This window comes from Leptodactylus fuscus, chromosome 10, assembly GCF_031893055.1.
Source record: "Leptodactylus fuscus isolate aLepFus1 chromosome 10, aLepFus1.hap2, whole genome shotgun sequence".
Lineage (NCBI taxonomy): Eukaryota > Metazoa > Chordata > Amphibia > Anura > Leptodactylidae > Leptodactylus > Leptodactylus fuscus.
In genome coordinates, this window is record NC_134274.1 from 24,629,545 (window position 1) to 24,642,756 (window position 13,212).

The following is a 13,212-nucleotide window of genomic DNA, read 5'->3' on the forward strand; positions in this document are numbered from 1 at the left end:
GTCCAGCTTGAAAAGAATCTCCAGAGCTAGTAAGTAAAATTCTGGACAGTCCTTTAAGCTACCATATAGGTCATATTTATGAGAGTCAGGCATATATACTGGGAGTCCTGCTCAATAGGATGCCCATGGTCCAAACATATACTGTGAAGTGGGCAATCCTATCCAGTGATCGGCAACCTCCTTAGTAGAAGCGTACATAAACTATATAGCAGTCAATCATAGTGTAGGGCCGCCCACTGGACTCTTAAGTATGCAGAGATCCAATTCACCAAGACTATACACCAATCTTCTCGGCTCCTTCTGCCACCGGGACAGAATTTCCAATGTGATAGCTGTTACTTACAGGTTATGTGAATTGTGTCTTGGTACGGCTCTGTACAGTCACATGCAATGTGTAGGCTTATAGGGAAAATGACTGCCAAGTTGGGAATAACTGCTCCTCATTCTGACCCCATGGCCGGGCATTGCTGTTCTATCCTGTTTCCTGAACTCACATGGAGGAGACTGGGAGCTACAGAAACAGCAGAGCACATCTAGTCACACCGGTGCCAGAGCTCCCATTCTGCTATATGAGAGTTAGGAAATCACATAAAACAGCAATGAGGATGAGGAACAGTTATTCCCAATTTGGATTAATAAGCGTTTCCCATCGCATTCTTTTTTTTTTTTTCCCCTGGAACTGCAACTTCTATCCTTCTTTCATAATCTTCAATATTTACTGATCTTGGGGCAAAAACCTTCAAGTGTCTGGTATATGTTTCTGAAGATTTTCTGTGTCAAATCTGTATGCAGATATTTCCATTGAAATAGGTGAAACGTGCTCAAGGAATTAACATGGTGCAAATTTCTAAATCCGCACCTTATGTCAATTTCTGCATTGAAAAAATACAAACAACCTTTCATGTACATGAGATTAAAATAAATCTCATTGGGAGAGATGAAAACTGCCATTCATATCCCCTGCACATAGATCTACACCTGCCTGCCTATACCACCTAGTGCACTGGCCATGAAATGGTGGGGGTGCAAATATAAAAATTGCAAGTTTCTGTGCAAAAGCCGATTTTGCACAAAAGAATTTGCAACTTTTTTTAATGCCTTGTACACCATATAGAAAACAAGGCATAATAAATCTGCCCCAATGACTTTTAAATGCTACTGTATAATGCGTCAGAATCCTTAATGTGTGCATGTGGCCTAATAATCAGAATATGATGGGGCTATATAAGTCAATAAATGGCAGATCAGTGTGGTGGTGGTGGGGGGGGGGGGTGACTGCTATCTGTATGGATCAGCATTACGCCATCTACAGCATGCGGCCCTGGCCACTGTTCTATCTTCTGGCCTGATAAGCGGTTACTTTTCTTTATAATCTTTTTCTCAGTGTTACACTGGAGGAGTCTTGAGAGGATACAGACATTTTAACACATCACAGCATTGCAAATAAAAGCACAGATTGCTCAGGAACGGTGGGGGCTAGTGAAAATATTGCAAGTGCACCAGAATCCGTATAGGGGCACCTATTGATGGATGCAAAGAGGTGAAAGGTCCCCTTTAAATGGCATTCATATCGCTGTATAAAGAAACACTACATTAATGAAAACGGATATATTTATTTCAAGTGACAGTCATACGGCGCATTTCTTGCACCCTGCTGATAATTTTTTTTTCTTTATAAATTAGAACCCACCACCCACAAATATTTATTTCTGGAAAAAAAAAAGATTGCAAGAACTTTGGGATTTGTCATATTTGCAGAGTTACAGATGGAAGCACATGGGTACAGCAGACGTGTTAGTATCAGCAGTATCACAAAACAAGTCTTACACCACATGAGATTCAACACAAGGAATCAGCAGGCACTTGAGACGTGGAGACATAAAAAAGGAAAAACAGTGCGGGAACAAAATGGTCTCCAGGAATTACACAGAATAAGCCATAATACCTAGAACTACAGGCATGGCGAGCTGGAAAGTCACAAACCGCTCTATGAAAAAAGGTAATAAAAGGGGTAAAATCCATTCCAATGCTATTCCACAAGCGCTTCCCCCAAAAGTGGCACTAAAAGTAAAATGTGCAATATATGGCGGGGACAAGGAATGGTGGCAGGAGGTCAGGATCAAGTGAACTCACAGTGGTCCAGCTTTCTTTGCTTGCAGATAGGCATTTATTGCAGTGCAGCAAAGGTTCAGACATGAAAATACTGTGTTAGTAGATTCTTAAAATCAGTTAAAACACCAATTGTACGTCTCACTAAGGTGTCCGTGCCAGTCGAGGCACAAGACCTAATATTACTTTGCAAGTAAAACCGCTATAAGGGCAAAAAAAGGCACTCCATGCCGAGTGTGGCATGCTCTCATTTAGTGACCGTGTCACACAGTTCCAGAAAACGGGCAAAAGTCAATCCTCTCTGGCTTTGGCTGCAGTAGAAGAAAGTTCTTGACTTATCTTAGGAATGTGTTTTGACATCTTACTGCATTGGTCCTGCAGACCTGGTGGAATAAAATCAACAAAAATTCCTTACCACTGATTGGAAAGTAAATGGCAGGTCAGGAGGACGAGGAGGTTGTGCATTATAAGACATGAAAACTAAACGGTAAAGCTGGACTTTTTCCGGGGTTTCACTCTACACATCCTTGAATTGGCCTCAGACATCAGTGACGGGCAAGCTGGCATCATCTATGTCAACGATCCCTGGTTCGTATAGATTGATGGATATGGTGCTGGGCAAAGAATGAGTCATTTTGCTAGCCTGGTTTCCTGCAGAGACAGACGGGATCTTGGGGTGTCCTGGCTGGTTCTTGGTAAGGGCGCTAGAGTCATTCCTGTTCCGATAAGGAGGCCCGGGGTCAGAGTGCTGAGCTCGGGCGGTCGTGTGAGGGAGACCGAAGGAACGAAAAGAGGAGTTGAGCTCGGAGTATGTGGTGGGGCTCTCCTGCAAACAAAATATGGGAGGTGATGAGACGGTCACAGGTACAGTACATGTTAGTAAGTAATACAGCCAGTAAAGTGTATCGGTATGACCAGATTACTCCCTCCTAGGCTGCAACACCTGCAGAAGGAAAAAACTTTCCAAGACACGATGGAGTGCAAGACGCTGAGCTGTTCGGCAAACCCTTCATTACCACGTCAGGGCTCGCCGAGCCAAAACTGCAAAAAGGCAGTTGTTAAGGTTATGAGAATAAGACAAAGCGGACTATTCATGTGGATATCTTCCTGGGGTGAGGCATGCTCAGTAACTGTCTCCACACGTAGCATGCAAATATAACAATACAGTGCAGTATGGCGATGTGCACAGAGTACACCATGGGCCGCATGAGTTTAGTGGATGGAAGTTATGTAAATGGGGGGTGGGTTACATGGTAAGAGGCAGCATTAGTAGTGTGGGCATGCTCTGCTGCCCATGTACCTCGGAATACAGGGATTTGAAAGCCGTCTGACCTGTCGGATCTGCGGGGAGACAGGGCAGGGAGGGAATTAAAAACACCTTAAAGAGAGTAGAATAAGGAAGAAAGGAAAAGGAAGAAGAGATGAAAGAACTAAAAAGACAGAAACACACAAACTACAAGATGATGAGACTTACTAAAGGCGATTGCTACTTTCTGAAAATAAGAACAGGATTAACCATGACAGGTTTATGGAGGTGGGATCGTCCCGGGCAAAAACAGAAACTTCTTTTAAGAAAGTTTATTGCAAGACACTGCCAAGAAACGGAAGTGACAAAGTTCTGAATGGGCTTAAAGGTCTGTCCGCAGCTGCCTGTCCCAATACATGGAGAATGAGGCAGATAGGCCATAGAGCTCAAATTACGCTGGGTTCACACTAGCGCCCGGAGTCCGTTCTGAGGTTTCAGTCTTCTGCATGCTGTCAGACCAGGTCCGGCCGTGAGCGCCGGTGAGCGTTTTATGCTCTCCGCCTCGGAACAGTTTTTTTTAAACCAGACACACAGTACTGCATGTCCGACTCTGTATCCGATTTAAAAAAAAAAAAAAACGGTTTCACGGCGGAGAGCAAAAAACGCTCATCGGCGCTCACGGCCGGACAGCTTTCAAATGAATGGGTGAGAGAGTCCTGCAGGTTTCCGTCTCCTGCCTCTGTTTTGTGCAGGAAACTGAAACCTGCAGAACGGAGACCGGGCGCAGATGTGAACGAGCCCTTAGAATGTATTTAGTGGTTGCATCTACTATACAGACCTGTGTCTCCATGGTAACAGACTACAAACTCACTCTGTAGTCTGATGCTGCAGTCACTCTCTTCCATCTGTCCCAATGCTCATATAGAAGGGTAAGACTGAAGGATCCGATTATACAGGGTTCTCTCCTAGTCTGTTCCCATGGAGCAGCTGAACTTCTTTATGACCATTTTGAAAACCTGTTGTCCAATCAACCAACAAGCCCTTTACATTGGGGGGTTACACGGCAACTTTGGCTGCAACTCTTTCACTAACTTTAGTGAATGGAGTTGTATAATAACTGAGGGTACCACAACCATGACTTACACTTGAGAAAAAGATTGGATGTGTCTCAATATGTGTTGCAACTAGAAGTTGCGGTCTTGGCACCCTAGAGATCAAAATGCAAATCCATTTCCTAATTGTGTAAGAAATGACGGGCACCTTGGCATTCTTTGCTTTCTTGGCATTCTTTAGTTTCTTTATAAACTAATCACATTACCTTGGGGGGCGGTCAGCACAATTTACAATGATGTATTTCTTATTCAGGAATTATCCTTTTATCCGTACGCACATGAGCAGCAAAGGCATTAGGAGCATTACTATTTATCAATGGGCTTTACTATCTGCTGCTGCCCAGTTCTGTGCACGTGTGATGATGGTGACACCTCCATCTGAAGCCAGCCGTCTCCACTTCTGGGTGCAGCGTGTCTCATAAGACATGTACAGTACAGTGAGTCGGCAGAGCTGAGCAGAAGATAGTAAAGCCCATTAATGGAAAACTGCGCCTCCTAAAGCCCTTTTCTGCTCATTGCATAGGGATAAAAGGATGATTTTTACCAGAATAGGGCAGAAGTCCTGAATAAGTAATACTCAATTTTGTGCTGACCAATTCCATTTAAAATGCAGTAAAACAGTGACCTCTACAACATATCTTAGGGCTAATTCACACCCCTTCAACTCAGCCAGGTAACAGTGTCAGTGTGGACTACGGCTCATGTGAACTGAATTTACAGCAGCATGCAGATTTATGATTCTAGAAGTTTCCAAGCTACTCTGTCCTGTACTCGCAGCATCATGAGCATTTTGTATTGCAAACATTTGGCACTTGCTGTAATTTGGCAAGCATTGTCCTTTACATAGTGACTTTAGTGTAAGCAGTCAATGGTTAAAGGGTTTTCCAGCCCCAAATTGAAATTTCATACTGACTACTAGAGATGAGCGAATATACTTGATCGAATACCTCGGCCGCATAGCTCCTGGTGCAAAAACACTTCCAGGGCTTTGAATTTTTACTGCCGCCGGAAGCTATGCGGCCAAGGTATTCGATAGAGTATATTCGCTCATCTCTACTGACACAGGATAGGTCATTAGTATGTAAACTGCCTGGGTCAGATGTCTGGACCCTACATGGACCCATATTCAGGTTCCAGATTCTCTAAATAGATGGGCAGCGCAGCTACTAGTGTATTCTGCCACCTATGGGCTAGAGCAGATCTGTACAAGGTCTGGGTGTTGGACTCTCATAGATCACATAACTGATGACCCCCTCCTGTTTAAAGAAGCTGAAAAAAAAATCTTGAAACTTAGTGTACCTTTAATTATAAAACTTTTAATAAATGAAAATAAAAGGTGGTGATCAGAAAATTTTGTATTATAAGATATTAAATTCTCTCTTCTCCACTTCTTGAGATGTTTTCCTCCTCTTTTTAATCTCTAATGGCATCTATCCAGCCTCACAACAGAAGTCTATGGAACTGGGAGGAGGAAGCCTCTTTTTTTTCTTTGCCTCATTCCAGTAGACCTCAAACGTAGAAGTCTATGGAGAGAGGAGGGGCAGAAGTAACTAAGGCCCCATGTAGAACCCCACCGCGCTTCACGCAAAGTTTACAGAGGTTTCCTCTGTGGACTTTCTGTTACAATTATACCTATAGTGAAACTGCAGTTTTTTTTCTGCAGATATAATTGACATGCTGAGATTTTCTAAACTGTTTTGGAACCGTCAGTGTCTCCGCTGCATGTATTTTACCACAAAGTGAGGATGGGATTCACTACAATCCCATATCCACTTTGCTGTGACAGTAAAAACGCCATGTGGGGGCCCAGCCTAATAAATGGAGAATTCAGTATTTTTGTTTATTCAGACATATTACAAAATTCTTTTTACATTCACAAGTACTATGTAGTTAGTAAAGTAATCCTAAATCTGACATTGTTGAATTTATGAACTAACCACAAGGTTGTGCATTTATTTTCTCATAGAGAAACACTGAGGTTTTACAGACCCCTAAGGCATTGTCTTATCACTGCAGAATCCCACCCTTGTAGGTGATAGCGGCACGACAGGCACATTTATACAAACTGAAAAACAAACTATAAATGCTACCGCTATAATAAAGTGCTGAACACAACCACACATGGCCAACACCACGGACAAAAATACCCACATAAGAATCCTCAACCCAAAGTTCATGACTTAGAAGCCGAAAATTCAGACAACTGTTGGTTTCTGAAAACGTTGCATTGTTCCAAAGGATGACCGCACACTGTGCCAGAAATTCTTGTAAACTAATGAATAATGGCGCCCTGAGCAGCCCAACCCCCAACTACTGAACTTTCCTCCCCAGAAAACCATTATGAAGTCAGTGACACAGCATGTGGGCATCTGTAGGGTACCATCTGGTCAACCACAAACTGAACTACCAGATTATAATTTTTCACACCCACGGGGAAGATCGGCCATAGAATTTTCTCAAGATGGTGAGAACTGTGCTGAGCATTCATCTACAAAGGACAATTCAGTAGGGGCAGAAATATAGCAGAAAGGAGGGCGCACAGGAAGCTACACCACGTGGCCATAGGTGACTGTGTGCTCTGCTGTCTGCTATAGGGTCACAATACCATGGCGTGACTTGTTGTAGCCACATGTACTACTTAAGGGTGGAACCTACAGAGGCTGCAGATCTGGCAGGCCCTCGCTGTGCTACAATGGCACCAGATATAGCTCGGATCCAGCTGTGCATTTCTTCAGGACTGTCCGCCTGTTGTAATAGAAAAGAGACAAAAGAAAAGGTGAAACATTCAATGAAACATTTGATTTCTAAAACGCATGTGTAACATTGTATCTCAGGCGATGTTCACATCTGTGCTGAAGTCTCCATGTCAGACTTGTCACAGTGTTCGCTGAAAATTGAGGGAAGACTAAGTCTGCACTGGAGATTATTTCCACAATCGGTTTCAGTTTAAAAACAACAACTCCCATTATAGTCAATGGGGTCCGCCTCTATGTTGCTCGGGTCCCCTGACAATGGAGGTGGAGTCCTCTACAAATTCATTCTCCATATTGGTCAGTCTATGGTAATCTCACACTAGTATCACATCTGCACTCGGGTTTCTGATCTTCAGGTCCATTTGGGGACCCGAAAAACAGAAACCCAATCCACTTAAAAAGCAGTAACCCGTGGAAACACAGATTATAACGGGATGCAAACCCAGCATAAAAATCACAACCCTGTGTCTGTTTTTGCCTTTTGGTACAAATTCGGCCGCAGTGGTGGGAAAACCTACATAAACCCTTGTAAAGAGTGGTCCTAAAAAACCTGGTGAGTGTCTTATACAGATGAAATGGGGACAGGGAATTGTGGGAACCGCTCCTGTAAAAATGCATTATAAATCTATTGCGATATTATTCCGAAAAGAGCAGATTTAAAGATTAGCTAAACTTACAGATGTCGTCTGATTTTCGGGCAGTTTTTGTATCGTTCATACATTATGTAATAGACTTTATTGATCAATTTTGGCTTCTTCCTGTGAAATCCATCATTTTTCCTCTATTCTTTCCCTTGCCCCTCTATGGGGAGCTGGATCCCAATTCTCACTGTGTTCGGGATTGTGTCACTTCTAAAAGTTAGTTTATGCTGCATCTAATTATTCATTTCAGATTTTTTTCAGTTAGCATAAGATTAGGCATCTACCTGACAACTCCCATCCAAGGTGTAGATTTGGACACGTGGAAAATCACTACTTTTGTAATCTACGTTTATTAACCTAACACCTCCCTACACGATTGTAACCGAAAAAAAAAGTGAAATGTCAGACACCTGACCAAACTATAGATAACTTGCATGCAACCGAGCAGCAAACTAAGATCTGATCAGTCGCCAGACTTGTTTAGCAGGTGATGGTCGGCAGCAAAGCAAGAATGAAGAGTCTGCAATGTTCATATAATCAGAGTTCACATGTCACTAACAAAGGGGAGATGTTCCCGTACTGAGGTTTACTCAATGCTGTGTAGCTAGAGTGCCCCCTATGGTTGAGTCTCTTCACACCAGTACAGGGATCAACAAATTTGGGCCTCCAGCTGCTGTGAAACTGTGGGTTAGCATATTATGCAGGGATTCCCGACTTCTCTGCTTGTCAAAGAAAAGGCACAGAAGAATTGTCACACACAGTAAGGGCATGTTCACACAGACAAAATATTAGTAGCTTAGCTGTGGGACCCTGAGCAGAAAGTGGAGGCCAAGCTGATCAGTCCCAGGCACAGTGTGGAGAGGCAGTGCACTCGAATTTAGGTCACACGTGCGGTGGGTGTCCGTTGTCCTGGTTGCTTGGAGGACCAGAAAAACGGACTGCAAAAGTAGCAGAGTCTAACAGAATCTGGGGGACGCCACTGACTATAACCGAGGCCGTCAGAACTCCATTTATTTTTTGTTTAACGGAGATCTCCAGACAAAAAAAGTTTAGATGGATCCATCTGCAGAGGGGAATTCAGAATTGGAGGAATATTTGAGGATTTTGTTTTTCATGCGGATTCAGAAATGTTTCTTTGGTGTCTAAATCGGCATGGAAAACAGTATTTCTTCCTATTCATTGTGCCATGACCACTATGATTTCTCTATCCCCTAAATCCATTCATCTCCCTAATGGCACAGACACCACACTGCTCCCCCATGTACTAACTGCTTGTAAATGACTAATTTATTTATTTATTTTTAAGCAGCGGCTCCACTATCACAAGCTGATCTCTACTAAAGCAATGGGGACCAATTCAGTGACACCCAGTCCCTATAGGAAGCCTACTGTACAAGCACGGACCTGACTCATCTGTTACTGTGCTCATGGCTTGGCTGCAATATTCAGCATTATTTTGCTAGTTTATTATTGAAAAATGTTAAGTAAAAAAAAAAAAGAAGTTAAATTGCATTTGTTTCTATTACTTACAGAAGTGAAGTGTGCAAAGCTATGTCTGTCCACCAACCCCCATCAGAGATATTGGACTGACAATGTGGATGAACAAGAAGAAGTTATTCTCTGGCTATATCAGTGTAAGGCTCCATTCACATTGTATCCATTAAAACGGATTGAGATGGACAGCCATCCACTTACATAGAGATCAGAGATCAATGCACCATATTTTTGTGCCCGTCCAAAATATGGACAGAGACTGAACCATCTTTTCCTTTAACATGGATCTCAAAGTAGATGGATGGCCATTCGTCTGCATCTTTTTGTACATCTGCAGGGAGCCGTAGACTGATCCATTACACACTCCTTCACCCAGTGAAACCCAACATTGACTACAGTCATTCTCTGATACAGTAAATTTTTGACATCTTACCTGTACGTAAAATGTGCGAGAAGTCGTAACTATTTCAAACAAGTTGTCCCTCATCATTATGTCACTGCGGAGAGAGGAAAACTGGTTATCCCAAATGTTACAGAGCTTAGTCAGTCAGATGCAATGATGTGATAAGATGGGGATATTCTTACCACAGCCATTTATAGAATAGTCATAGGAAGACCTATATTTTAGTGTTTTTACCTATCGTGTGGATGCGGGTTCCCATTCCACTCTTAGGATAGTGTGACTGCCAAGCATGCACTTTAGAAAGTCCCCTTTAAATTTAATAAGTGTGAAATGTAATTCTGGATTTGCATTGAGGGCACTATAGATCTTGTGCTATACCATGACATTGTCCTATTGCTTCCAGGCCGTAGTAAAGGTAGAAGAGACTACAAGGCTTCATCTCACCTTTGTTTGCATTCCTGCACCTTCTGCACCTCTCTCAGCTGTATCATACGGAGAGGATCTCTATCCTATAAGATGAAGAAGACGCATGGAGTAAAATTGTGGAAAATGTTAAACTGGGAAAAATAAATTCAATCCCTGGGGCAGAAGAGAGAGAACACGCGATATCCCTACCATGTCCGACTTAAAATATCCTATTGTGTTCTCGTCTAGAATGAAGAATCTTCTTTTCCAGGTCTTCATCTATACGGGAGAGAAGAAAGGGGAAGGCCAGTTATTTTATTATATTCTACATCATCCTCATGGCATAGCAATAGGGGCCACTCTGATCTTGGAAAATCATGGGGGCAGATTTATGAAGACTGCCCCCATGCATTGTATGCCAGTCTTAATAAAAGGTCTTGGCTGACTTCTCCATAAATCACCCATACGTCCCAGTGCCAGAATGGAAATCTGAGCCAGTTAGAAGAAACCAGAACACTAGTGAGGTCTATAATGAATGTCAGGCCAAGTGTCCCTGGCCCCGCAATCATTGAAATCCACTTTGCTTAAACGCAACAGTACAATCGGATCAGTGACCTAGACACCAGCTAACACCACTGCAGTAGACGGCGTGTCACATTCAGTGCTTTACATCTTACCACAGCTCCTTGCTTGACACAGTAGCCAGCTTTTATAATGCCACCTTCTGAGAGCCGGTAAGGAGAGGAGAGCTGGCTCTGGGTACGTTTCAGGTTCCCTCTATCACCGGTGTTGGCACTTTCACTTATGTCTTGCTACATAGGAGAACAACAACAACAAAAATTGTGACCACTTTGCAAAAATGATCAATACAGTCATCTGTAGAATGGTAGACATGAGGGACAAAGTCATTTGGATAGTTCAGGACAAGGGCTTGCAATGGATATAGATTTGGGTTCATAGACGATTATTAGACGGCAGTGACAAACTTCTGCGGCAGCTTCTCCCATGAAGACTGTGACCGACAATGTCTGTAATATGGCAGACCGTTTATTATTATTTAGCGCCATCATATTCCGCTATTGTCGGTCACTGTCCCATATAGGGCTCACAATCTACATTCCCTATCAGTATGTCTTTGGAGTGTAGGAGGAAACTGGAGTACCGGGAGGAAATGCACACCAACATGGGGAGAACATATAAACTGATTAGAGATATTGTCCTTGGCAGGATTTGAACCCAGGACTCCAGCGCTGCAAAACTACAGTGTTAGGGTGCATTCACACTGAGTAAACGCTAGCTTATTCTGAACGTAAAACACGTTCAGAATAAGCGGCGTCTAAAGCAGCTCCATTCATTTCTATGGGAGCGGGGATACGAGCGCTCCCCATAGAAATGAATGGGCTGCTTCTTTCACTCCGTGCAGTCCCATTGAAGTGAATGGGGAGTGCCGGCGTGTACGCTCCGGCATGAGCAGAGCTTGCCGTATACGCCGGCACTCCCCATTCACTTCAATGGGACTGCACGGAGTGAAAGAAGCAGCCCATTCATTTCTATGGGGAGCGCTCGTATCCCCGCTCCCATAGAAATGAATGGAGCTGCTTTAGACGCCGCTTATTCTGAACGTGTTTTACGTTCAGAATAAGCTAGCGTTTACTCAGTGTGAATTCACCCTTAACTACTGAGCCACTGTGAACTACAATGCCAGACACAGCCCATTTTATTTGCGGTTTAGATCAATAAAGCAGAAGATTTTTAGCCCTTGGAGTGCTGACAATGTTGTGCAGAGCCCGAGAGCGCCCAGGAGGTGGGCAGATATTAGGCTTACAAATATATATAGTTTACAAAAAAAACCCAAAAAACAAACAAACCCCCCCCCCCCCCACTTATGATACCTGGTGCTGGAGAATATCATCTGTGCGTCACCCACCAGCCATATTCATCCAGGGAATGGGGGATACAGAAGTGAACAGGAATAGGACCTCTCCTGAATTTTTCGGCCTGCACACCGATCAGCATAATACTTGGTCATGTGCATGGGCCGAGAGAAATGAATGGGTGGGTGTGCTATTTGGAAAAAAACCTAGATAGCACACTGAACTCGCACATGGTCATGGGGTTCAGGCCCTATTTACCAATCCATGGAGGACCCACAGATCCGCTTTAGCAAATAACTGGCAAGTACCTGTGTTGGGGTAATAATGGGGACACCCCCCACTATTTCAGTCCTGTACGAGATCTGCTTCTTGCTGCCTGAATATTCCAGCTGGTTATGTGCACTGTCCGCAGGACACAGTTGGTCACTAGGTTTTGGTACCTATAGAGGGGTCACAGAGGAGAACATATGATATACATAACACGACATGGTTCTGGGGCTTTGTAATCATAATGACTAGGTTATGGCAAGTCTCTACAATTCAGCCCAGATCTCACAAGAAAGTCTTTCTTTTGCAGCCAATCACATTTACTTGAGAGGGATGATGGTTTCTGGCAGGAAACCAACCCACCCACGTCTCTGCGCTTTTAATAGGCATCACTGGGTGTCTCGAGATGGGAGTTCAATACAAACACCATCCTCTACATTGAAACGGAAGCCACAGCCGAGGACTGCAGAAAGCCTTCTACGGGTCATTTCCAGTATAACATCGGGCACTAGATTTCTTTTTGAGGTCTACATCATCCGTCCATGACATGCACTAATATACAGAGAGAAATACTCTGTAGTAATGCAATGACAATGGGGAGAATTAGGTTTCTTAGAAGTTATGTGCCCAAAGTGATGTAATGTCCTGCAGCAGCCCTGAACAATACTACGATGGGACACACAAGCCTAAAGAATACACAACCCAAAGTGGAAGAAAAGAAACGCAGCAGGAAGGAGAGTAAAACCTTTCATTATTATTATTATTATTTCATTATTTATTACAGGTTTATGGCAATTTGTCAATTCCTATACTACTATACTCATGTGAGCAAAATGGTGTATACACGGGTAACAACAAAAATATATACTGTTCAACAAAGACCAGCTGCTGAGTAATATTGTTCCATT

At 43.2% G+C, this 13,212-nt stretch overlaps 1 protein-coding gene across 3 annotated transcripts in view; it reads right to left on the reverse strand.

Moving 5' to 3' along the window:
* Positions 1-1,593: 1,593 nt before the first annotated feature.
* The window catches only part of PLEKHA1 (pleckstrin homology domain containing A1), a 31,755-nt gene continuing 20,136 nt past the window's right edge, over positions 1,594-13,212 (reverse strand). The window contains exons 6-13 of one of the 3 annotated variants that reach the window (XM_075257551.1): positions 12,346-12,477; positions 10,841-10,975; positions 10,374-10,442; positions 10,203-10,267; positions 9,789-9,852; positions 7,123-7,212; positions 3,410-3,450; positions 1,594-2,935 (exon numbers count right to left, since the gene is read on the reverse strand). In XM_075257551.1, coding sequence (XP_075113652.1) covers positions 2,740-2,935; positions 3,410-3,450; positions 7,123-7,212; positions 9,789-9,852; positions 10,203-10,267; positions 10,374-10,442; positions 10,841-10,975; positions 12,346-12,477 — 792 coding nt within the window. In that variant the 3' untranslated portion in view covers positions 1,594-2,739. Of the gene's footprint in view, positions 2,936-3,409; positions 3,488-7,122; positions 7,213-9,788; positions 9,853-10,202; positions 10,268-10,373; positions 10,443-10,840; positions 10,976-12,345; positions 12,478-13,212 lie in introns of all 3 variants that reach the window. The other 2 variants (XM_075257552.1, XM_075257550.1) reach the window with 2 other exon arrangements.